The sequence below is a fragment of the Scyliorhinus canicula genome, chromosome 9, assembly GCF_902713615.1.
Source record: "Scyliorhinus canicula chromosome 9, sScyCan1.1, whole genome shotgun sequence".
NCBI lineage: Eukaryota > Metazoa > Chordata > Chondrichthyes > Carcharhiniformes > Scyliorhinidae > Scyliorhinus > Scyliorhinus canicula.
In genome coordinates, this window is record NC_052154.1 from 139,848,619 (window position 1) to 139,871,873 (window position 23,255).

General features: G+C 44.7%; 2 protein-coding genes across 7 annotated transcripts in view; one reads left to right on the top strand and one right to left on the bottom strand.

Moving 5' to 3' along the window:
• Positions 1–21,635, top strand: part of prr33 (proline rich 33) — a 56,852-nt gene extending 35,217 nt beyond the window's left edge. For all 4 annotated transcript variants that reach the window (XM_038807715.1, XM_038807717.1, XM_038807713.1 and 1 more), the window contains exons 2-3: positions 9,775–9,895; positions 19,257–21,635. In XM_038807715.1, coding sequence (XP_038663643.1) covers positions 9,893–9,895; positions 19,257–21,452 — 2,199 coding nt within the window. In that variant the 5' untranslated portion in view covers positions 9,775–9,892 and the 3' untranslated portion in view covers positions 21,453–21,635. The remainder of the gene's footprint in view (positions 1–9,774; positions 9,896–19,256) is intronic.
• Positions 11,970–23,255, bottom strand: part of lsp1a (lymphocyte specific protein 1 a) — a 451,893-nt gene continuing 440,607 nt past the window's right edge. For all 3 annotated transcript variants that reach the window (XM_038807720.1, XM_038807718.1, XM_038807719.1), the window contains one exon: positions 11,970–15,908. In XM_038807720.1, the coding sequence (XP_038663648.1) occupies positions 15,877–15,908 (32 nt within the window). In that variant the 3' untranslated portion in view covers positions 11,970–15,876. The remainder of the gene's footprint in view (positions 15,909–23,255) is intronic.

Sequence of the window (23,255 nt, forward strand, 5' to 3'; positions counted from 1 at the left end):
AATCACTGGCTTTTAAAGCAGACCAAGCAGGCCAGCAGCACGGTTCGATTCCCGTACCAGCCTCCCCGGATAGGCGCCGGAATGTGGCGACTAGGGGCTTTTCACAGTAACTTAATTGAAGCCTACTCGTGACAATAAGCGATTTTCATTTCATTTCATTTCATCTGATCAACTGATGAGAGTCAAGGTTGGGGTGGCAACCATTCCCTTCTTAATAAAATCTGCGTTGTACCAATTCAGTGCGTATGTATGAACTAAAACTACCGGCACCCCTGCCAATACCCCACTCACCATCACATATCATCCCCCAGGATCCGCCACGATACTGGCTGCCATAAAAGCCACCCTCTTGTTAAACAAGACCGCTACCCCCTCAACTTCGTATCAAAATTTGAATAAAACGCATGCTCCACTCACAACTTCCTTAGCCTCGTTTGATCTCCAGCCCTCAAATGTGTCTCCTGCAAGAAGATTACATCGACTTTCAAGCTTTTCAAGTGAGCGAACACCAGGGATCTTTTTACAGACCATTTAACCCCCTCACATTCTATGCAATCATCTTGACAATGGGTCTCTGAACCCCACCCCCTCTGTTAGGATTCGCCGTATCCACTTTGTGAGGAAATCCAGCTGACTCCAGGCTGCCTCGGTCCCAGGCCCACGCAAACTGGCCACCATCACCCAATCCCAACCACAAAGAGACCTGAGTCACCAGCACTCTATTGTTCTCCCCCCCCCCCCCCACCCCAACTCTTCCCCCCCTCCCTTGGCTTCTTAACCACCACCCCTCCCTCCCCTTTGTTTAGTCAGCCAACCCGCCCCACTCCAAGGAACACCCTGTCCACCCCTCTCCCCCTTAAACAAAGAAAGCCCAGCCAACCAAATCAGCCCCCCCCCCCCCCCCACCCCCCACCCCCCACCCCCCGCAGGCTACCCGCTGCAGCCCCCTCCCTCACACTGCTTCCATATGCTAGCATAACTGCTAACATGGTGATCCCCCACTTGGAAAAGAACCAAAAGAACCCTACCCGAACAGCCCAAACTACCTCATACCCCACTCCCCCATTCGAAATAGAGCATACCAGGAAGAACAAATCCAAACCCCCTTGACAGGACACATTAACTCAACCTCCAATTGAGACAAACATGGAACACAATGCAACAACAACATCAGTCATGGTGAAGGACAAACACATGAGGCTGTAAACCCACAAACATTCAAATAACAAAAACACGTTGGGCGGATTCAACTAATTGGGAACAAAGTCCCATACCGAGCGCGACTCACGTTATGTAAGGGGCCTCAGTGGGGACAAAGCCACTCATAGCCCCCATTTTGTTCACTGAGGAGCTCAACTCACCAGAACTCCCCACTGTAGCAAGCAATTGGGACACCATTTTTAAATGGCATCCCAATTTCTGAGGCCCCTGAAATGACCCCCCAGGCTGAACACACAATGGGAGGGTCCCCAGCCCACCCCCAGTATCCCCACAACACCCATGCAGGGCACTCCCAGCCCAATCACATGCACACAAAAACTATCATCTTGACACTGTCAACCTGGCAGTGCTCATGTCAGCTGGCTGTGCAACCTGGGCACCTTGGCAGTGCCAGGCTGTCACCCAGGTAGCACCAGCAGTGCCAGTGCCCAAAGGGCATGCAGCTGGGAACCTCCAATCCCTTGGGAGACCCCCCACAAGTGCCATTCCGTCTTGTCCCCATTTGTGGAGCCCAGTACCAAATGGCACGTGCCCAAAGTCTCCAAAGCAAAGGGGATGAATCTCAAAGTCTCGAGTAGGCTGGGAATCTGCACATTAGAGTGAGACTAGCTGTCTCGCGCTAATATGCAGATTTGCAAAAAGGTGATTCTGCCCACAATGAGCGGGATTTTACTTTGCAATGGCTCGTGAGATTGTGTTGGATCTCGTGTGGCGTTGTGAGCTGGGTAGATCCATCAATGGTTGGCAGGGAAGTCCAAACACATCACATGCTGGCAGCCATCTGTCATCTCTGTGGGGTCCTGTTTGGGTGCTCTGGATGAAGGCACTAGCTCCTCCGCCCCTTTTGCCAGTGACCACTGCATCTCATAGTGCCGTGACGATTGAAGAATGTCCCCCAGTTATGGGACTAATGCTCCTTCCCAATTGGAGTCAATTCAGGCTTTGCTAGTCAGAGGACAATTGCCAAGGCATGATAATCAACAGGATAACAAAGTCAGCAGGCGTCCTCCAGTGCTGCTGCCAGCAGAGGGCGGGGGGATGCCAAAACGAAGCCCCTACTGATGTAAATTGAAGGCACGTTGGGCACAGCAAGTGCATGTCACGGGTAATATTATTTGTGTTCATTATTTTGAAATTTGTGTTAAAGGTGGCAAGTTTTTATGTTCTTTGTCTGTTCTTGTGCAATAACATTCACATTTATTTTACTTTCATGGGTTGAGTTGGCTGTATGCTTTGAATAGGTGCCAGATGCTGTACAGACTGGTAACTGTATCGCATAGTGTTGTGCTGATGTTTTGGGCTGTGTTCTCATTTAATAATTGCTTGTAAAGGAGACAGTGCCATTGGCGTGAACAAGTATCGATACCCATCTAACGATCCACAGTATCAAAGCACCTCTGGTGCTCCTGCCCCCCTGAATTCCCCTGCCACCCAACTCAATGTCTTTATTCTGTACATCCCTTCCTCAGACCCATCACTGGAGTCATTCTCCATGGCCTGTGGAGCCTCCACTGGGTAACATAGTGGGGTCATCAAACACCACTTCAAGGGATAGCCCTTGTCAACCAGGAGCCATCCATCTAATTGTGCAGGAGCCATGAACAACTGAGTGGCACATTTAGGCATTGTGAGGTCTTGGGGTAACAGGCACAAACTTAAGAGAATCTGTGTCCTGTGGTCACAGACAATCTGAACATTCATTGAATGGAATCCCTTCTGTTTAGGAAAGTTCCCGACCTTCCTGCTGGTGCCTTGATAGCCACATGAATGCAATCTATTGCACCCTGGATGCAGGGAAATCTCGCAAAGCCTCATGTTCCCGCTGCCCAGCTGCCATTGCCTGTCCAGTAATGGATGAATGTGAGGACATGTCTAAAGATGACACAACTGAGTGTGGCTGATTGAGAGATGCCACACAGTTCCCCACTGAGCCTTGGAAAGAACCGGGTATGTAGATGTTGAGGGCAGCTGTGACTTTCAAGACCACTGGTATGGAATGTCCTGGGACAAACTAGCTATGACAAAGAAAGTGCTACTGCTGCGGGGGCCTTTTATTCCACACTTGGATGAGGAAATGCATAAAAAGTGATTAGTGTCCACCTGTTTTGCCTGTGTGACGAGCAGAAGATTGTCCGGGCAGCATAATGCCACTGTGTTTTGGCTTGTTAATGGCCTTAATTGGCCCTTTAATTGTCAGCAGACACACATACAATCCTGGCACACACATGCTGACCTCAAAATTGCATGTGTGCACGGTGATGTCAAGAAACATACCCTATATCATTTGATGAAATTTTACATTCGGCCGGGTCTGACCCCAGATCTAACATTCTGGCCATGGATTAAGTGATGGCAAAGTCATGTTTTAACAAGCAGAAAGATAGTAAGTGTTTTCCATTACTTGTGACCCTGTGTAAAGATGAATTAAAGTAGGATGCTGCCGGGATGATTCTGCAAATCCATACTCCCACTGGGGAGGAGCCCTCGCAAGGAGCCTAGCTAAGAAAATTGTTAATGTTGTACCTGTGAACGTCTGGGATGGGAAAATGATAAGCTTCACACACATGAATTCCTGCTTTAAACGCACTCCCGGTAAGCACTGTGGACCATGGAATCCCCCCTTGTACAATGAGATTTGGGGCGCAATTGAGTGCAAAACGGCTGGTAGATCCCGGGTGAGGCCTCCCGCGGGCTTCCTGACAGCCTCATGCTTCGCAGGATATACCCAAGTCCTGCAAGGCCTCACGATCAGAATCACACCCAAAGGGTCCGTGACTGAACAGCGGGCATCTAAGTAGGGTTTAAACCTACTTAGGCAAGCTCACCCGGGACCTACCAACTTCCCGGGGTTGACCAGCTTCCCCAGTGAGGCTGCAGCAGGGTGCTGTTCAGTACTGATCCACACAAATGTGGACCAAACAGAACGACATGGGACGTGGGGGGGGGGGGGGGGGGGGGAGTGAGTCTACAGGGTTATTGAAGCTCATGGGTGTCGTGGTATAGTGCATGATGGTTCCCTGGCCCCCCCCCCCTCTAGAATGGGGCCACCTAGGCACTGCCCAGCTGGCACCTTGGTACTGCCAAGATGGCAGGAGCACTGTTGGGTGCCAGTTCAAGGGTGCCCAGGTGCCAGGATGGCACTGCAAGGGTCAGGGCCGGACGAGGTCCATGCCCATGTAAAGAGGATGGAGAGGGGGTTTGAATAGTGGGGCAGCAGGGCAGGTATGTAGAGGCCCCTGCGAGATTGGGGGGAATGATGGGAGTCTGGAGAGAAGACATATAAGGGGCCATGGGGGCTGAAGCGTGGGGCCCCCAGAGATGCCATAGCGGGGTGTTCGCACTTGATAGGGAGTGGGTAGTGCCCATGTGTGTGGGGGGTGACATTGCCCATCAGTGGGCAATTGCCGTCATTTTGAAAGGGTGCCCAATCTCTAATTGAGCTTGTGACATTGCCCACCGATGGGCAATGTCACAAGCTCACTTAGAGATCGGGCACCCTTTCAAAATGGCGGCCCACTCTCTGAGTGTAGCTCCCCAGTGATGTAAATAACTTGAAGTGTGGGCTAAACCGGTGAGAATCTCCCCAGGGTTCATAAAAGTGACAGTGCCGTTTGACAGTGGTGGTGAACTCGCTCCCTGTAAAACCCACAAATAAACTTCAAAATTTTTCGGTTAATTTCCGTCTACTATTTCAATACAATGCAGACACATGGAATACCAAAGGTATTTAGAATCATAGATAAGTTACATCACAGAAGAAGCCCATTTGGCCTATCTTGTCCATGCCAGCCCTAGGACATCCATGTGCCCTTTCTAATCCCACCTTCCTACACAGGGTCCATATCCCTATATAGGGTGCATTTGGGATCCTACAGGGAACATGAAAGGAAGGTTTGAGGAGCACTGGCCATAGCAGCCTTGACCAAATGGAGAAAATAAAAATTGTGAGAAAGATAAAGCTGGGGCGGGATTCTCCGACCCCACCGCCGGGTCGGAGAACCGCCGGGGGCCGGCGTGAATCCCGCCCAGGCCGTCTCCCGAAGTCTCCGGCCCAATTGAGTGCCGATTCAGCGGGGGTGGGAATCGCGCCGTGCCTGTTGGCGGCCCCCCCACCCCCGGCGATTCTCCGGCCCGCAATGGGCCAAAATGCTGCTGCCGTCATGACGGTCCAGCCGGCGGGAGTCAAACCACCTCTTTTACCGGCAGGACCAGGCGGCACGAACGGTCTCCAGGGTCCTGGGGGGGGAGGGGGGGGTGCGGGGCGATCTGGCCCCAGGGGGTGCCCCCACAGTGGCCTGGCCCGCGATCGGGACCCACCGATCGGCGGGCGGGCCTGTGCCGTGTGGGCACTCTTTTCCTTCCGCCTTCGCCATAGCCTTCACAATGGCAGACGCGGAAGTGACCCCCTCCCCTGCGCATGAACGGGCGGGGATGACGCCAGCAGCCGCTGACGCTCCGACCCCGGCTGGCGTGGCACCAAAGGCCTTTCCCGCCAGTCGGCGGGGCGCCAATCACTCCGACGCAGGCCTAGCCCCTCAAGGTTAGGACTTGGCCCCTAAAGGTGCGGAGAAATCCGCACTTTTGGGGCGGCCTGACGCCAGAGTGGTTCACGCCACTCCATCCCGCCGGGATTCCCCCGCCCCGCCGGGTAGGGGAGAATCCCGGCCCAGAGTTGAAAACTAAAGAAAATATCTATCAAATGATAGGTTTTCCTGTAAGCTGTATTCAGCAGTGCGAGTGAGATGTTAGGTGAGCTCCTCAGCTAGAGGAGCAGTATTCTAATTTTTTTTCTTTATTTTAATAAATTTAGAGTACCCAAGTCATTTTTTCCAATTAAGGAGCAATCTAGCGTGATCATCCACCTACCTTGCACATCTTTGGGTTGTGGGGGTGAAACCCACACAAACACGGGGAGAATGTGCAAACTCCACACAGACAATGACCCAGAGCCGGGATCGAATCTGAGACCTCGGCGCCGTGAGGCAGCAATGCCAACCACTGTGCCACACTACCGCCCAAGTATTCTAATTTTTGATGACACTGGCCTTAAAGGGAGTGCCAAGGAGTTACAAAAGGTTTGACTCACTTTTTCACAGGTAATAGTTATTCAGCCTCCCCACCTGCTCCTCTTAAGACTTACGGTCTCCAACAGAGCGACAGGAAGCTGTTCACACACTTCAACACTAAAGCTTCTTCCAGGCTATCAGAAGGGAGTTATGCAGTGTCAGCCAGTCTGTCTGCAAAGGAATGATCAAGGAAGACACACATGTGCGGCACAGGCTACAATTTTTGCTATTGGCCATCAGGAATAATTCAGGCGGACCATACTGAATTCATGGCTTTCTGTATTCATTGCAGTCAAGGGCTGAATCTCCCAGTTGGGTTGTGATCAATTCTGGAATGGAAACTGGGAAATGGCCGTGGTGCAATGTTGTTCATTATGATGCTACTGCTGGACTGCCATCCAATTAAGCACAGCAGGCAGAGGATGGAAGTGGGAGGCTCAGTAGGAGGGCCTGGAGTGATGTCCAGCCAGCAGTCTCACCGAGAGACATTGGGACTACTCACAGAGGCAGGATTCTGCGAGGGTGCCTCAAAATGGAGGTGTTCTCTCCAGCACTGCAAAAAATTAAACCAACGCAGGGTCACAGCTGTCAGGCAAACATTGTGGAGGAGAAACCTCTCCAGATGTGACTGCCACATCCCAGGGTTGTTGTAGTGGTGGAAAGAAGGCATCAATGTCAGCCCAGCCTGTAACTGGCAGGTCACCTTCAGCTACCTGCTGGGCTCCAGCCTCACAATTGAAGCCCATACTCAGTCGGGAAGATCCCGGTGGCACCATCAACATTTCCCCAATGGGCCAATGAATGACTGGCTACCCATTACTGCTGGACGGGTTGCCTCGGCTGCGCTCACCTCACTTTTGACAAGATCACTCAATAACTTGACACTTCAGGTAGCCAACCCTATTTGCTCCCGTTTCTGCCACCTAACCTGTCTCCACAGGACGAGGAAACTTCAGTTCCGAGTCTCTGTGCACAATTCTGTGCCCTGTATGAAATAAAGGTTTTCTTCTCATTTCAGTGTCGACATTGTAGGGGCAAACAGCACAGAACATGCAGGGCATCTTGTTAATGTATTTTTAAGGCAGTTATCTGTTCACTCTTGGATTGGATTGGATTTGATTTGGATTTTGTTTACTGTCACATGTACCGAGGTACAGTGAAAAGTATTTTTCTGCGAGCAGTTCAACAGATCATTAAGCACATGAAAAGAAAAGGAAATAAAAGAAAATACGTAACAGGGCAACACAAGGTACACAATGTAACTACATAACACCGGCAACGGGTGAAGCATACAGGGGTGTAGTTTTAATGAGGTCAGTCCATTAGAGGGCCATTTAGGAGTCTGGTAACAGCGGGGAAGGATCTGTTTTTGAGTCTGTTCGTACGTGTTCTCAGACTTCTGTATCTCCTGCCCGATGGAAGAAGTTGGAAGACTGAGTAAGCCAGGTGGGAGGGGTCATTGATTATGCTGCCCGCTTTCCCCAGGCAGCGGGAGGTGTAGATGGAGTCAATGGATGGGAGGCAGGTTCGTGTGATGGACTAGGCTGCGTTGACGACTCTCTGAAGTTTCTTGCGGTCTTGGACCGAGCAGTTGCCATACCAGGCTGTGATGCAGCCAGATAGGATGCTTTCTATGGCGTATCTGTAAAAGTTGGTAAGAGTTATGTGGATGTGCCGAATTTCCTTATTTTCATGAGGAAGTATAGGCGCTGTTGTGCTTTCTTGGTGATAGAATCGATGTGGGTGGACCAGGACAGATTTTTGGAGATGTGTCTCCCTAGGAATTTGAAACTAATAAATATCTCCACCTCGGCCCCGTTGATGCTGACATGAATTATTTCATGGGGAATTAAGAGCAGAAGGGAATTATCAGGAAGAACAAGACCTAGACAGCCATTAAGCTCCTGCAATTCATACCAGCCTTAGCCAGACACAGGGAAAGAAGGCAACGGTGTAAGGAATCCTGGCATGGCAGACATTAATTGCAGTTTGCTGGAAAGAAGGCCACAGCTAGAATATTATTGCCATCCACTATCATTAGAAGCAATTTATTTTTATTTATTTGTTTTTTTAAAAATTCCAATTAAGGGTAAATTTACTGTGGCCAATGCACATCTTTGGGTTGTGGTGGTGAGCCTACTATGCTGACACGGGGAGAATGTGCAAACTCCACACATTCAGTGACCAGGGGCCAGGATCGAACTGGGTCCTCAGTGCCGTGAGGCAGCAGTGCTACCCACTGTGTCCCCGTGCAGCCCTTGCCCTACACTATCATGCTCGGTTCTTCAAGTGTATCACTTGCCATCTCATGCTTGTGTTGTAATGAGTAAACAAAGTTTAAATCAATGGTTTACCTCTATTGTAGTGTCCAATATTAATAACATGAGTTAGCACAGTGCTGTTCCTTGGTCCTTGTGCTTTGTTTCATGTATGTGACACCTGACCCACAGTGTAGAAGATGTACAGTGGTTGGTTGACCGTAGAGTTGCCATTAAAAATCCCAGTCGCTACTCATTTTGTAAATTTTTCAAGGGTTTTTACAGTGAGGGTAATGGCATAAAGGGTCACATTATCATCAGTTTACAGATTTCTAATTGATTGAGAATGGAGATGATTGGCGGATGACTTAAAAAGCGCAACCTGTGGAAAAATTATGAATCACTGACAGCAACTTCTGGATTTCCATGTTTAAGTGCGCATTTGCAGATTCATGCTAGAATACTAAGCAGCAAATGCAAGGGGATTAACTCACACTGGTACCTTCATCACCAGAAGTCTGCAATGAAATGTGCACATAAGGTCATGCATTAGGGATTCTAATTTCTGCTGTTAATAATATTCTAATTTTCATCTGAAACATATTTTCTTCTATTCTGATAAAAGGTAACACTGATCAATTAAAAGAGCAGGAATGATTTACTATGTCTGCATTGTGTTGCTTACTATTGGAAAATATAATTTCAATCCTAACTATTTCTTAGCAGGTCTGACAGCATCTGTGGAGAGAAAAGGGAGTGAACGTTTAGAGTGTGGATGACATTTTGTCAAAGCTTTGACAAAGAGTCATCCAGACTTGAAACGTTAGCTCCCTTTTCTCTTCTCAGATGCTGTCAGACCCGCTGAGATTGTCCAGTATTTTCTGTTTTTGTTTCAGATTCCAGCATCTGCAGTAACTTATTTTTTCGGTGAAATTTGTATTCATCAGGGTGCGGGATATTAGTGTTGGGAAATAGATTACTGCTCCATTTTGGGCACTGATGTGGTTAGATATTGCACAGATCAAATAAGGAGAAAATCATTCTTATTTCTGCCCCAACGTGGTGTTTTTAGTATCAAATTCAAAAATTCACCTTGTTTATTTTCCACATTACTTATTCGAGCTTTACTGACCAATATGCAACTTCTGCAAAATACTTTTTGTGCTTTGAGGCAATTTAATAGACTGTGTAATTTATACAAGTGTAATTATTTCTGTCTTTACTTTTAGGCCTGACTTGGTGAACCCATAGATCCCAAAGAATGGTAGCGATTTCCATTCTGTGGCATCAAGTCGTCACTGGCAAATTGGAGTTGACCTTCATTACAAGTTGCAATAGTCGAACCAAATGGTAAGAAAAAATTATGGTTGTATTTGGAAAAGCTAAAAAATAGTAAGTATTCCTTAACCAATCTTAAATATGCTCCTTTCGGAACAATAACAAAGCACACAATTGCATTTAGGTCAGTAGTGTGGTGTGTTAGATAATGGTACAGGAGAAATTGACTGGATTAATTCCAACGTGACAGCTGGTTAAGGGAGCATTGTCACTTCTAACACAGCATACACATTGTTTGCCAACTTCACTTTATATCAGCATTTCATCTTTTTAATCTTTGAGACTATTGTCCAGGTTGAGGGGCTAAAAGTTGCCTGTCTCCTGCCTCTAAAAGTGAAATTAAGTTTGGTAGTTTCAGCTCCGATCTTAATAAGGTGCAGGCTCACAACACAAAACTGCCTACTGTATAGCAGTGACTTGGCAATCTCATTCAGAACTATCGAAGAAATTGAGTGTTGAAAATAAGGGGGAAAAAAGTAGTGCATAGAATCATAGAATCCCTACAGTGCAGAAGGAGGCCTTTTGGCCCATCGAGTCTGCATCGATCCTCTTAAAGAGCATCCCACACTATCCTATAATCCCACCTAGGGCCAATTTAGCATAGCCAATCCACCTAACCTGCACATCGTTTGGATTGTGGGAGGAAACTCAGAACACCCAGAGGAAACCTGCGCAGACAAGGGAAGAAAGTGCAAACTTCACACGGTCACCCGAGGTCGGAATTGAACCCGGGTCCCTGGCGTGGTGAGGGAGCAGTGCTTACCACTGTGCCACCATGTCGCCCCCGTGCAGTCGAGGGTGTTCTCAGCACTGGTGTAAGAGCTATTGTCGGGTAGAATAAGAGTTTTTGTTAGCTGGCCTGTGTTAAACCTATAATATTAGTGATTGATGGTAACACTGAGCACCTGGATTATAGGGTAAATCGCTGGTTTTTAAAGCAGACCAAGGCAGGCCAGCAGCACGGTTCGATTCCCGTACCAGGCGCCGGAATGTGGCGACTAGGGGCTTTTCACAGTAACTTCATTTGAAGCCTACTTGTGACAATAAGCGATTTTCATTTCATTTCAATGCAAGTGGGTTAGAAAAGGCAGGTAGATCTTTGTTATACCTGACAAGTTCAAGGCTATCCAACTTGGTCAGTAGATCATTAGGTATCTGTATCCAACTTGTTCAGAAGATCATCAGGTTATTTGTGTAATGAATGAATAGACCAGAGGTCGACTTCATCGATTGACTTTGGCTCTCAACTCCCAGTATTGTACAAGCAGAGTTCATTATGCCTATTCAATCATACTTTATATCGCATGCAATAGTGGTGTTTTGTTCTTTCATGAAAATTGGTGCTGCATGATAGGGTTCTGGTTCTTCTAGATGTGGAGTTATCGAGGCTGCTAGCTGCGGTGTGAAATGGCAATGGTTCTTCAGTATTAATGTTAAGTTAATGTCCATTTGTTGATTATTGCTGAGTATAATAGTCTTTTTTCATGTGATGCCCACAAAATCCTACAGAACAATGCTGAGTGAACTGTTGACCTATGAGTTCTTGCACTAGGAATTGGTAGCAGAAATACCCAGATTCCTTACTCTCCATTGCTATTGATTGCCCAAGTGGGACAGAAAGTGGCATATGGGACTAAGCACGACAGTTCTTTCGAGGAACCAGAACATGCACGACTGGCCAAATTGGCCTGCTTCTGTGCTGCAAGTTGCAATAGCTCTATTCAATGATCAGCAATAGAGGCTGTGCCCGAGGTGGCCCCTTCTGAATTTTTCTGATGGGAATCAAAGCAGCAAATGTGCAATAATTCCATTCATGAACTAACACAGGGAGTTTCTTCTTACTTCCCTGTCTCAATGCCAAGGTGTCTTGTTCGCTGTACTGACCATACTGGAACAGAGGCCACAAGGTGTAGTCAAATACCACAAGGCAAACAGAATATTATAGAGTCAGGCTTTAAAAAATATTTCCCAAACCAGGTCAGACCAGACAAATATCCAAATTGACCAACAGATTATGTTGTGCAAATTTCATATTGTGCAGGGTGAGACTGTTTGATTGTAAATGAGAGAGCAGGACCACAGCACCTTAGGTCAAACATTACATTTAATAAAAAATGTCAACAGTTATTGTAAATCCAATTTCTTTTTTTCCCCAGACATCTTATTTTGTGCACAATTGTAGTAAACAGCAAGACAAGCTCAGTTTCATATTAAACAGAATACTGTATTGCAATTAAATGTTAAAGCAGCAAGTCTCCGGATTTTTTTAAAAAACAATGTTTTCTTTTGCTTTCCTTACCAAAGACACTGGCTGGAGTATGACTGCATGGTTTCCAGTTAGCCTGGAGCAACTCTTCATGTCTAACTGGACAGCTGGCATGAGCAAGCTACTCAACAGTGTGGACATCATTGCCAAATATGATCATGTATCCACATGAGTGGAGTTAAACAAACATCTGCTTGAGACTTGGAGGAACAGGGTAGTCCATTCAATCAGGCCTGTTCCACCATTCAATTCAATTATAGCTGATCTGCACCACAATTCCATCTACTCACCTTTAGCCCACAGGAGGAAATTGGTTAGTGCCACTTCGACAGACTTCCGTCAAATTACTAGTGGCATAATATCAATGAAGAATGCCATCCAGTCAGCACTGCCTGCCTCTAGGGAATTGGCAAAAGGTTGTGTAGCAACTACACAAACAAATGTCTCCCCGACCGTTCCTCTTAATAAGCTCGCCAAACAAAAATCTGTACCTCGAAGTTTTGAATTTTTCCACTGACCAAACTTCAATAGCTTTTTGAAGGAGAGTGTTCCAGATTTTCAATACCCATGTGTGATTAAGGGCTTTCTTACATCCTCCATGAAGGGGTTAGCACTGCTGCCTCACTGTGCCAGGGACCGGGGTTCAATACCGGCCTTGGGTCACTGTGTGGAGTTTGTACGTTCTCCCCATGACTCCGTGGGTTTCCTCCGGGTGCTCCAGTTTCCTCCCATAATCCAAAGACGTGTCGGTTAGGTGGATTAGACATGATAAATTGCCCCCTTAGTGTCCGGGGATGTGCAGGTTAGGATATGGGGTTATGATAATAGGGCGGGCATTTGGGCATAGGGAGGGGCGGATGGGGGAGTGGACATGGGTACAGTGCTCTTTTGAAGTGTCAGTGCAGACTCGATGGACCAAAAGGCATCCTTTTGCACTGTAGGGATTCTGTGATTTTATGAACAACCCAGCTCCGGCTTTATGGTTATTCTCCCTTGTTTTGATCTTCTTCACCAGAGGGAATAGTTTCTCTCTCCGTACCCTGTCAAATCCTTTAATCAATTAGATCATCCCTTAATCTCCCATACCCACAATTACAAGTCTAATCCGAGCAACCTACCCTCATAGTTTAATCCATTTAACCAAGGTATCAAAACAGTGATTTGGCTCTGCACCCTCTCTAAAAGCCAACAAATCATTCTTGAGGTGTAATACCCAGAACTGAACACAGCATTCCTTTTTGTATCTAACCAGAGCTTTATACAACTGTGTATAACTCCCACCATTTTATATACCAGCCTCCTTTAAATAAAGGCCAACATTCTTTTCGCCCTTTCAAATTTTTTAAACTTCTGTTCAGCTTTGTGATTTCTGTACTTAATCTATCAAAATCCCATTGCGACTTTCAGCATCCATCTACGTTACTTACTGTGCCACCTAGCCATGTCTTCAGAAAACTTTGATATATGGCTTGCCTTTCCTCAAAGTTATTAATGAGCCACCGGCTGTTTAAATCGATATAGGGTTGCAGGCTTTTTATACATTGCTAGCTCAGCTTGCACAGCAAGATCGGAATGAAATTATAAAATCTTCCAGGCAACTTATTGGATAATGCAGCCCAAAGCAATTATGAGGAAGAACTGTTCTTGAACTACTCAAGTCTGGAAAAGAGGTAACTAAGAAGGGACTTGATAAAGAGTTGAAGCATTAACAACTGGACATGGAAAGATAAATCTGGAGCAAAAGTTCAAGTTAAATTGTGACACGACAAGCTGGCAGAGATTTTCAAGTTTGAAAAAAGGCACATGTAAGGCTAATATAAGTAGGCTCTTCACAGAAAGAATAAGCAACACATGGAATAGATTTCCAGGTACAATAGTGAAAGGAAAAATATATAAGAGAAACCTTAATTCTATAAGCAGTGAAGCTTGGTTCCTTTTATCTGGATGAGCTGGAATAAGATGAATTATCTTCCTCATCCATACAAGATGATCTGATATTCAATTTAGGCATTTTCACAACTAAATTACACAATACAGTATACATTGAAACAAAGTCAAAAACCATTCCCCAATGAAAACTGTAATATATATATATATGGTTATAATTATATAAGTTATAAATGGTGTAGTCTGCTGTTTATTGAAACCCAACTTATATTTACAAATGGGCAATAAGACAATGGTGATTCTGAATGGAGAGAAGGCACAAGAAACGATGAATCAAACCTCATAAATGGCTTATGAATTTACAATGTGTTTTTTTTGCCTGTTTTTCATATCTACATAATATTCCATTGTAATAGTGTAACATTGTAATAGTGTAGACATTGTTTTAGATGCCAGTTCCCATTTCATAACATATTCCCACATTTTCCAAATCGGACCAAATAATTTATTTATTTATTTTTAAATTTAGAGTACCCAATTAACTTTTTCCAATTAAGGGGCAATTTAGCCTGGCCAATCCACCTACCCTGCACATCTTTGGGTTGTGGGGGCGAAACCCACACAAACACGGGGAGAATGCGCAATCTCCACACGGACAGTGACCCAGAGCCGGGATTGAACTTGGGACCTCGGCACGTGAGGCAGCAGTGCTAACCACTGCACCACCGTGCTGCCTCGACCAAATCATTTAATCAAGTAGGTACCTCATTGGATCTTCTAGATTGATGACAGGCATCCAATAAACCATTTTTATTCTTATCCTCTCCGAATCATGTTAGGTGATTGCTGCGAGTGCTCTCTTAATATCGCTTTAGTTGTTTATTTTTCATTTCATTCCGATCCAAGTTTGATTTTTCCCATTTTCTTTAGGAAACTGCATACAACACAAATCCAATGGGCTGAATGGCCAACTTCAGTGCTGTAATAACCCTATGAAATATGGGTTCTCATGAGAACAAGTTCCTCAAAGCTAAATTTAATTCATACGGGTGAGAAAAGCTTGCAGGATAACAAATGCACTAAAACAATTGTCTAAGGACTATGCAAATTGAAGAATAATATGGGCCACAGAACTGCTTGAGAATATTTATTGTTTGACCAAGTTTTTGCATGCACTGCAGAGGACTTAAGGAAGGGAGTGTCTCTTATGGATATTGAGATGCCAGTAAACCAGTCATCCTGGACAAATTGTATTAATGCAAAGCATGTAAGCTGAATTGGGTGGGTGTGAAGTTATCCAACATGCATTTAGGCAAGAGAGTGTGGCAGATGTATTCCAATGCTGCTCAAGCTTGGCATCCATAGCATTAATATGCCGGCTCATGTGAAGTCAGATTTAAAATGTTCCCGCTGCATACATAGGCATTTGTTAAAAAAAAGACTTAATTGTTAAATGGGCACCCTCAAAACATGGAAGTTTTCTTTGCTGGGTCTGTGCTTGTTTATAGAGTTCTATTGCTCTTGGGCAGAAATTAATGTTTGATGTTTATTGATGTTTTCTTACCCCACCTTATAACCAGCTGTACTGAACTGGAATCAGATGGAGTCCATTGAACAAGGGTTATTCTGTCCTGGTCTGTGACAGGTATCTGCGCACAACCTTTTAGAGAATTGGTTCTATCCTTCAAATACATATACTGGGCTAAACTACTGCTGTAGGAGAGGGAAAGACATAACAGCGATGATATAAGCAAGAATAACTGATTTATAGGTAAACAAAAATTAATGTATAAAATTAATAAGCTTGACAGCACTTCGTCCACATGTTGGCTCCAGTTCTTCAATATTCTTTATTATAATGTTCAACTTCAGCTGAGAATGAAAGAAAGGGAAATTAATTACATATTGCACATTATGCTTTTGGTCAAGTTATTTTTACTTATCAAGATGAATGGCATTGGTGTTAGCTGACGGAACCTTTTTTTCCTTTGGCCAGCCAAAGTCAGCATAAGTATTCCTACGTCAAGAATAACAAGCGCAGATACAAAGTAAAGTTTCCATTATTTTTTCACAAAAAACCTCTAGCCTGTAAAGAAAATGGCCAACTGCGGCAGTGTGTGTGGCAGCTCAGGTGTTCAATTCTTTCAAATTAACTGGTTAGTAACCTAATTAATGTTTATAAGATTTTGCCATACAAAAATTATGGCAACTTTTGGCTACATGACAACAGTTGTTGTACCTCAAAAGGAATTAATAGTACACAAAGCACTTTTGGGATAAGATGCAATGGGGTATAAATGAAAAACTTTGTTTCCACGTTGTTAACCTAGAACTGTGGCCTTCTGTATTGTGACAGTTGGAAACATTTTGCATAAAGCACTGATGCCACATCACAAAATTATACTGCACAGATGCCATTTGGTCCATTGCTCTTCAGAGGTATCAGCTCTTTGAAAAACCAGTTGAATTAACCCTAGTTTCATAGAACATAGAACATAGAACAGTACAGCACAGAACAGGCCCTTCGGCCCTCGATGTTGTGCCGAGCAATGATCACCCTACTTAAACCCACGTAACCCGTATACCCGTAACCCAACAATCCCCCCATTAACCTTACACTACGGGCAATTTAGCATAGCCAATCCACCTAACCCGCACATCTTTGGACTGTGGGAGGAAACCGGAGCACCCGGAGGAAACCCACGCACACACTGCAACTTCGAAAAGATTTCCTTTAAAAAAAAATAAATTTAGAGTACCAAATTTGTTTTTCCAATTAAGGGGCAATTTTGCATCACCAATTCACCATCCTGCACATCTTTGGGTTGTGGGGGTGAGGCACGTGCAGAAACGATCCAGCATTTAAATTAAATACCCAACAGATCTTTGAAAGTTGGTACTGAATCTGTTTCCATCAACCTTTCAGGCAGCGACTCCAGATTATAACAACTTGCTATGTTAAAAACTCTCATTTCTATCCTCGTTATTTTGCTAATTACCTTAAATCCATGTCCTTCATTTACTGACTTCCCTGCCGTGTAAAGTTATTTTCTCTTATTTACCCTATAAAAGCCCCTTGGAATCTTGAGCACTTTGATTAAATTTCCCATAACCTTTTCTGCTCCATGGAAAAATCCAAGCTTCTCTCGTTTTGCACCTTCTTTAAGGCCTTGACATTCTTCATAAGGTCTGGTACCCAAAGTTGGATTCAATGCCCCAGCTGAGGCTTCCAACCAGTTATGACTGAATTCTCATCAAGAAGCATTTCACCGCACCAATGGTCAATAAGACACAGCTTCAATCTATTTATGTTACTAGCATTGCAGGTTGCTGACTTGCAGTCTGTGCTGTTTTTCTGGCGAACATGGTGTAACTATATCTGATTCTGGTTGAACTCTGGGGAGGGGGACGCGGAGTGGAAAAGAATTGCTGACTTTGCATACTGTTCAGAACTAGCCCTCTAAATTACTATAAGGTTAGAAGTAATGACCGTTCCTGCTCACAGCTCGCCTTACATACATACCATCTGTGGAACACATTAAAGCAACAGATGCCAGTTACCACGCCTGAAAATCTGGCTCAACAACTATCAACCAGACACTGCAACTGCGACGAAACCAATTAAATTAAGCAGCTGCATTATTTAAAGCCTCTTCTTCTTCAGGAGGCATTCACACTTAGGTTTCCCCTTGTATTTCTTCACACACACCAATCAAGGGCTAAGTGCCACTGTCCAAAAAGTTTTTAAAAGTTACCCACTACCGAGCGCCATCACTTCCCTTCACTTAAACATTGTTCCTTCAGCCCAGTTATGTGAGACATAACTGATCAGTTCTGCTGTGAAAATGTGTCCAATAGCAAACATGGAAGTGGAATCAGTGAATTTTGTAGTACAGAATTGACACCATTCAGCCCATTGCATGCTGGTTGGTTCTTTTCATAACAGCACATAATTAATCAAATGTTTTGATCTCTTTCCTTTGTGCAGTACCTTTTACAATAGTCTAATAATGAAATATTCAGAGGGGATTTTCCAGGCCCGTTCACCGTGCGTGCAAATCCCGTTATGGCCGCTGACTCTCGCGAGAGGGCCATTATGGAATTTGCACTCTGGAGATCTCAGAGTAATCTCCCAACGCCCGCAGCGTAATCAGGTTCTCGCCCAGTGAGGGCATTAAACTGATTGCCATCAATTTGAATACATTTGGCATAACATTGTATCTTTCAGAGACTTCATATGTATCTCCTCCCGCCCACCCATCCCCCATCACCGGCATTACATCACACAAGTAGGAATGACTACTGCTCTCTCTCCGGCAGTGGAGATGACCATGCCCAGGAGGGGGTGGAAGCCAGTGTAAATCCGCATGGTCTGCGACATGATAGGGTAGTGCAGCACCTTGGCAGTGCCAATCTGGCAGTGCCACGTTGGCAGGGTCTCCAGGGAACCCCATTGTGGGGGTTCTGGCTGAGCAGCGATGGTGGTTGGGGGTGGGGTGCACTTAAGCCCTAATGCCAGCGATGGTGGTGGTGGGTCTTCACTTTCTTTTTTTGTCCCTTTAACCAGCGTCTTTAGGCCTCACCCCTCAAGAATGACAGGCCAAAACATGCCCCCTTGCTTTTTTTTGGACTAAGTGTCAGAAGATCTGGAAAGAAAACCTGACCCTTCCTCTGAGGAAAAACACATTTGTTTTTGGTCAGAACCTGACACTTATAGTTTTGGGGGAAATCCCCACCATTGCCTTTATTTGTGAAGACAACAGGATAGCAAGGTGCAGACTATTCCACAACCATAGTTAATCACACCTATGATAAGTTAGTGGTAGACATTAACAGTTGTACCCTTTCCATTTCTTTCAAGAATATTATACAGGAGACATTGGATCTTGGCTGAGAACAGATTCATAAGCTACACGAAGTTGGATATCTGAATGACTGATAGGATTAGCACTTGAATTTGTAAAGTTTCAGGTTGAAAGAAAAGGTGCAAACCTCCTTGAAGTAACTAAACTCAGGAACATAGGAATAGGGTCGCATATTTCATTCATCAAGCCTGTTCTACCATTCAATTAGATCATGGCTAATCAGAGAGGACCCATCCTGAAATCGGGCTCTATTGCTAAGAAATAAACAGAACTGACAATAATGCAATGTCATCGAGTTTGCTGAGAAAAATAAAACTACAAATGGAACTAAAATTTTCATTTTATTTAATTTCAGGGAATTAAAATGCTAATGGCTGTAACAACTTTACCAGCTACCAGTCACTACGCATCACCCAGTCCAAAGCCACCACCACCTCTGGCACCAAAGCCAGACAAGGACAATATCAAGTTACAAAAAATCTTGAAGCGGGCTGCAAGGCGGAAGGCCGCACAAACATATTTACAGCCTGTGGATACATCAGATAAGTCTCATTCTTACTTATCTAAACCTTTTCGTTCTAGTCTGTCTCCTGTTAGTGAAGCTAGTCCTGACTTAGAACACTGTGAGCACCGTTCTCGATCTCCACGATCCCTTCAATCTCATAAAATACCAGGATTAATTTTGCCACCTTACAGACAAGATCCTGCAATAGTAAACCGTGCACATGTCGTAAGTCCGTATCCTACACATAAATCGTTCTACAAGGGCAAAATCGAGATTCTCCCAAAAATAAAAATTAGTACCCCACAGACACCAGCTGAGCAACAGAACCAAGCATTCAGAAACCTGCCACAGCCTATTGTTCCTGAAAAGACATTCACCATTCCAAATATTCAACCAGCTATCAAAACACAAGAACTGCCCAAATTCTCAATACCACCACGGTTTTCCCCAAGCTTTTATACGCCAAGATTATGGCCTGGCATTGAGGTCTCCTTCGCAAATGTTTCCACAGTTAAATCTGGTACATTTAAAGCTCCGATTCCTGACATTCATATTGTTAACGTTTTTGGTGTCAATGGCCCCAGTACTGATGCGACTAGTGCTGCAGTTCCTGTGCTTGAAACTTCCAGAATAAAGACACCTACCAATGAACCTTATCTGGAAACCTTTCCCAACACTCCAAGGGAAAAGACCCCCATACATGAAGCTCCAAGGGCAAAGACTCCTACCTATGAAGCTCCAAGGGCAAAGACTCCTACCTATGAAGCTCCAATGGCAAAGACTCCTACCTATGAAGCTCCAAGGGCAAAGACTCCTACCTATGAAGCTCCAAGGGCAAAGACTCCTACCTATGAAGCTCCAAGGGCAAAGACTCCTACCTATGAAGCTCCAAGGGCAAAGACTCCTACCTATGAAGCTCCAAGGGCAAAGGCTCCTACCTATGAAGCTCCAAGGGCAAAGACTCCTACCTATGAAGCTCCAAGGGCAAAGACTCCTACCTATGAAGCTCCAAGGGCAAAGACTCCTACCTATGAAGCTCCAAGGGCAAAGACTCCTACCTATGAAGCTCCAAGGGCAAAGACTCCTACCTATGAAGCTCCAAGGGCAAAAACCCCCACCTATGAAGCTCCAAGGGCAAAGACTCCTACCTATGAAGCTCCAAGGGCAAAGACTCCTACCTATGAAGCTACAAGGGCAAAGACTCCTACCTATGAAGCTCCAAGGGCAAAGACTCCTACCTATGAAGCTCCAAGGGCAAAGACTCCTACCTATGACCCACCAGGAGCAAAGACACTTATAAATGAGCTGCCTCAAGAAACACTTACCAAAAAGGTTGACAATACCCAAAATATTGAAAATGATGACCTCACAGTTGGCATTGGTACTGTTGAAATAGAAATCCATCATGCAGAGATGACAAGCACTTCGAAAAACAAAACAGAAACTGAATCCAAACCTTCTGACATGGTTGTTGAACCAACTAACCAAGAAAGGGCCAAGTCATTTCCTAAAGAGGAACATCAACTGAAGTCCCAAGAGAAAGCTAAACCTCCTAGAATCAAGACCAGTGGTTGGGTTCGTCTTAAGAAACACATGATAGTGGAAGAGGAGCCACCAAAGTTCCCAGAGCCAGAGTCCGAGCTATCACAGTCAGAATCACAAGAACAGAACCAAGACAAAACAGAGGATAGGAAAGGAGAGTCTCAAAAGACAAAAGGATCACGGGCTAATAAGATGTGGGATGCTGTGCTATTTCAAATGTTTGCTGCTAAAGGGCACATGGAAAGCAATCAGGAGTCAAACCAAGACAACTCCAAGCAAACTCAGCAGGCATCTCCAGTATTCAGTAGCCGTCTGCCTCTTCTGCTCTTTAGACCTCGATTTGATGCAAGGAAATTAAAAGAAGCAGCTGAAAGACCCCTGAAGAGGATTAGTAATACACTGATTGAATCAGGGCTGCATCGCAAAGCTATTGATGATGAAGAACTTAAGGACTTCAATCGGACTGCAAAAGGCTGGCCAACTAAACAAAAAGAAATAAGTTGAACAGGCAACTAGCAAAACAAAATAAGCAGCAGGCATTCAGTAGTCTTTGCACTATTGGAGGAACAAGAATTACATATATACAATAGCATCTATGCTCCCAATATTGAATAGTTTTTTATTACATTAAACTCTTATGCATATAACAAAGTGCTACTGAATGTAATAAACTGTAATTTCAACCAGGTTCTGCTTTTGTGAACAATGTTTAGCTTGCTATAATCTATTAATCGGAAATCATGCGTTAGTGGTTCAATTGGCATGTGGATGTATTCTGATTGTTTAAAAGAAGATTGATCGAAAGACTTGTAAATTGACGGACTGAAAAAGACAAGGTAAGCTATGGCATGAAGATTCAAAGATGACATGAAGGACATTTAAAGGATGAGTGTGACGATCATTCCTTGGCACAAGAGGCTGTTGCCAAGGATGAGCATTGGAGAGATCTGCAGGATGTGCCAGATAGCACAGGGGCCTCTCATCCAGCATTATTACTTCTAACTCCAACAATTAGGAATTTAAAAAACAAACAACTTTACAGCTACAAATTTATTTGTATGTAATATTTTCCATCTTCCTTCAGGTAAATAGGTGCACAAAATGTTTACAGTCCAATACCAATTGAATTTCACAGTTCTGTACCAATGAGATTCCATGGTTCAACAAGGAATTGAACTTTGATATGACCACATATGATTTCTCAATACCAAGAAGTATATCTTGATACCAAGAACAGCATTGGTTAGCACTGTTGCTTCACAACTCCAGGGTCCCAGGTTCGATTCCCGGCTTAAGTCACAGTGCAGAGTCTGCATGTTCTCCCTGTGTCTGCGTAGGTTTCCTCCGGATGCTCCGGTTTCCTCCCACAAGTCCCGAAAGACATGCTGTTAGGTAATTTAGGCATTCTGAATTCTCCCTCTGTGTACCCGAACAGGCGCTGGAATGCGGCGACTACAGGATTTTCACAGTAACTTCATTGCAGTGTTAATGTAAGCCTACTTGTGACAATAAAGATAAAGAACAGAGGGACCTCAGAGTGCATGTCCACAGCAAATTGGAAGTAGCAGTAGAACGTAGGTGGTTAAGGCATGTATTACATGAGATGTAGAATATAAGAGCAGGGAGGTAATGCTAGAATGGTACAAAACCATAGTTAGGCCACAGCTAAAATGCTGTATCCAAGTATGGCCACCACACTGGAGGACTGATGTGATCGCACTGGAGAGGTAACAGAGGATGTCGCCAGGGCGAGAGAATATTAGCTCGGTGGAAAGAGAGGGGTTATTTTATTTGGAACAGAGGTGGCTGAGAGGAAATTTAATTGAGATGTATAGTACAATGAGAGAGCCAATCAGAGTGGATGGGAAAGATGTTCCTGAGGCAGAAAGGTCAATAACCAGGAGGCACAGATTTAAAGTGACTGGTAAAAGGTTGAGAGGGAAGTTGAGGAGAATCCCTTTCCCAGAAGCTTAGTGGGGATCCGGAACTTACTGTCTGAAAGGTTGTAAAGTAGAAATCCTCAATCACATTTAAGACTTGGATATTCACTTGGAATGCTATAACCTACAAGGTTATGGACCAAGAACTGAAAAGCAAGGCCAGGGTGGTTGGCTCTTTTACGATTGGCACTGACATGATGGACTGAACAGTCTATTTGTGCTATAAATTTATATGATTCTATGAACATCAATTATAATTCACATTTCTATAGCACCTTTGATGTAGTAAAATGCCCCAAGACACATCACATGGGCTTTGTCAAAATAATCAATTGATACTGAGCTACATAAGGGGGTATTAGGGCAG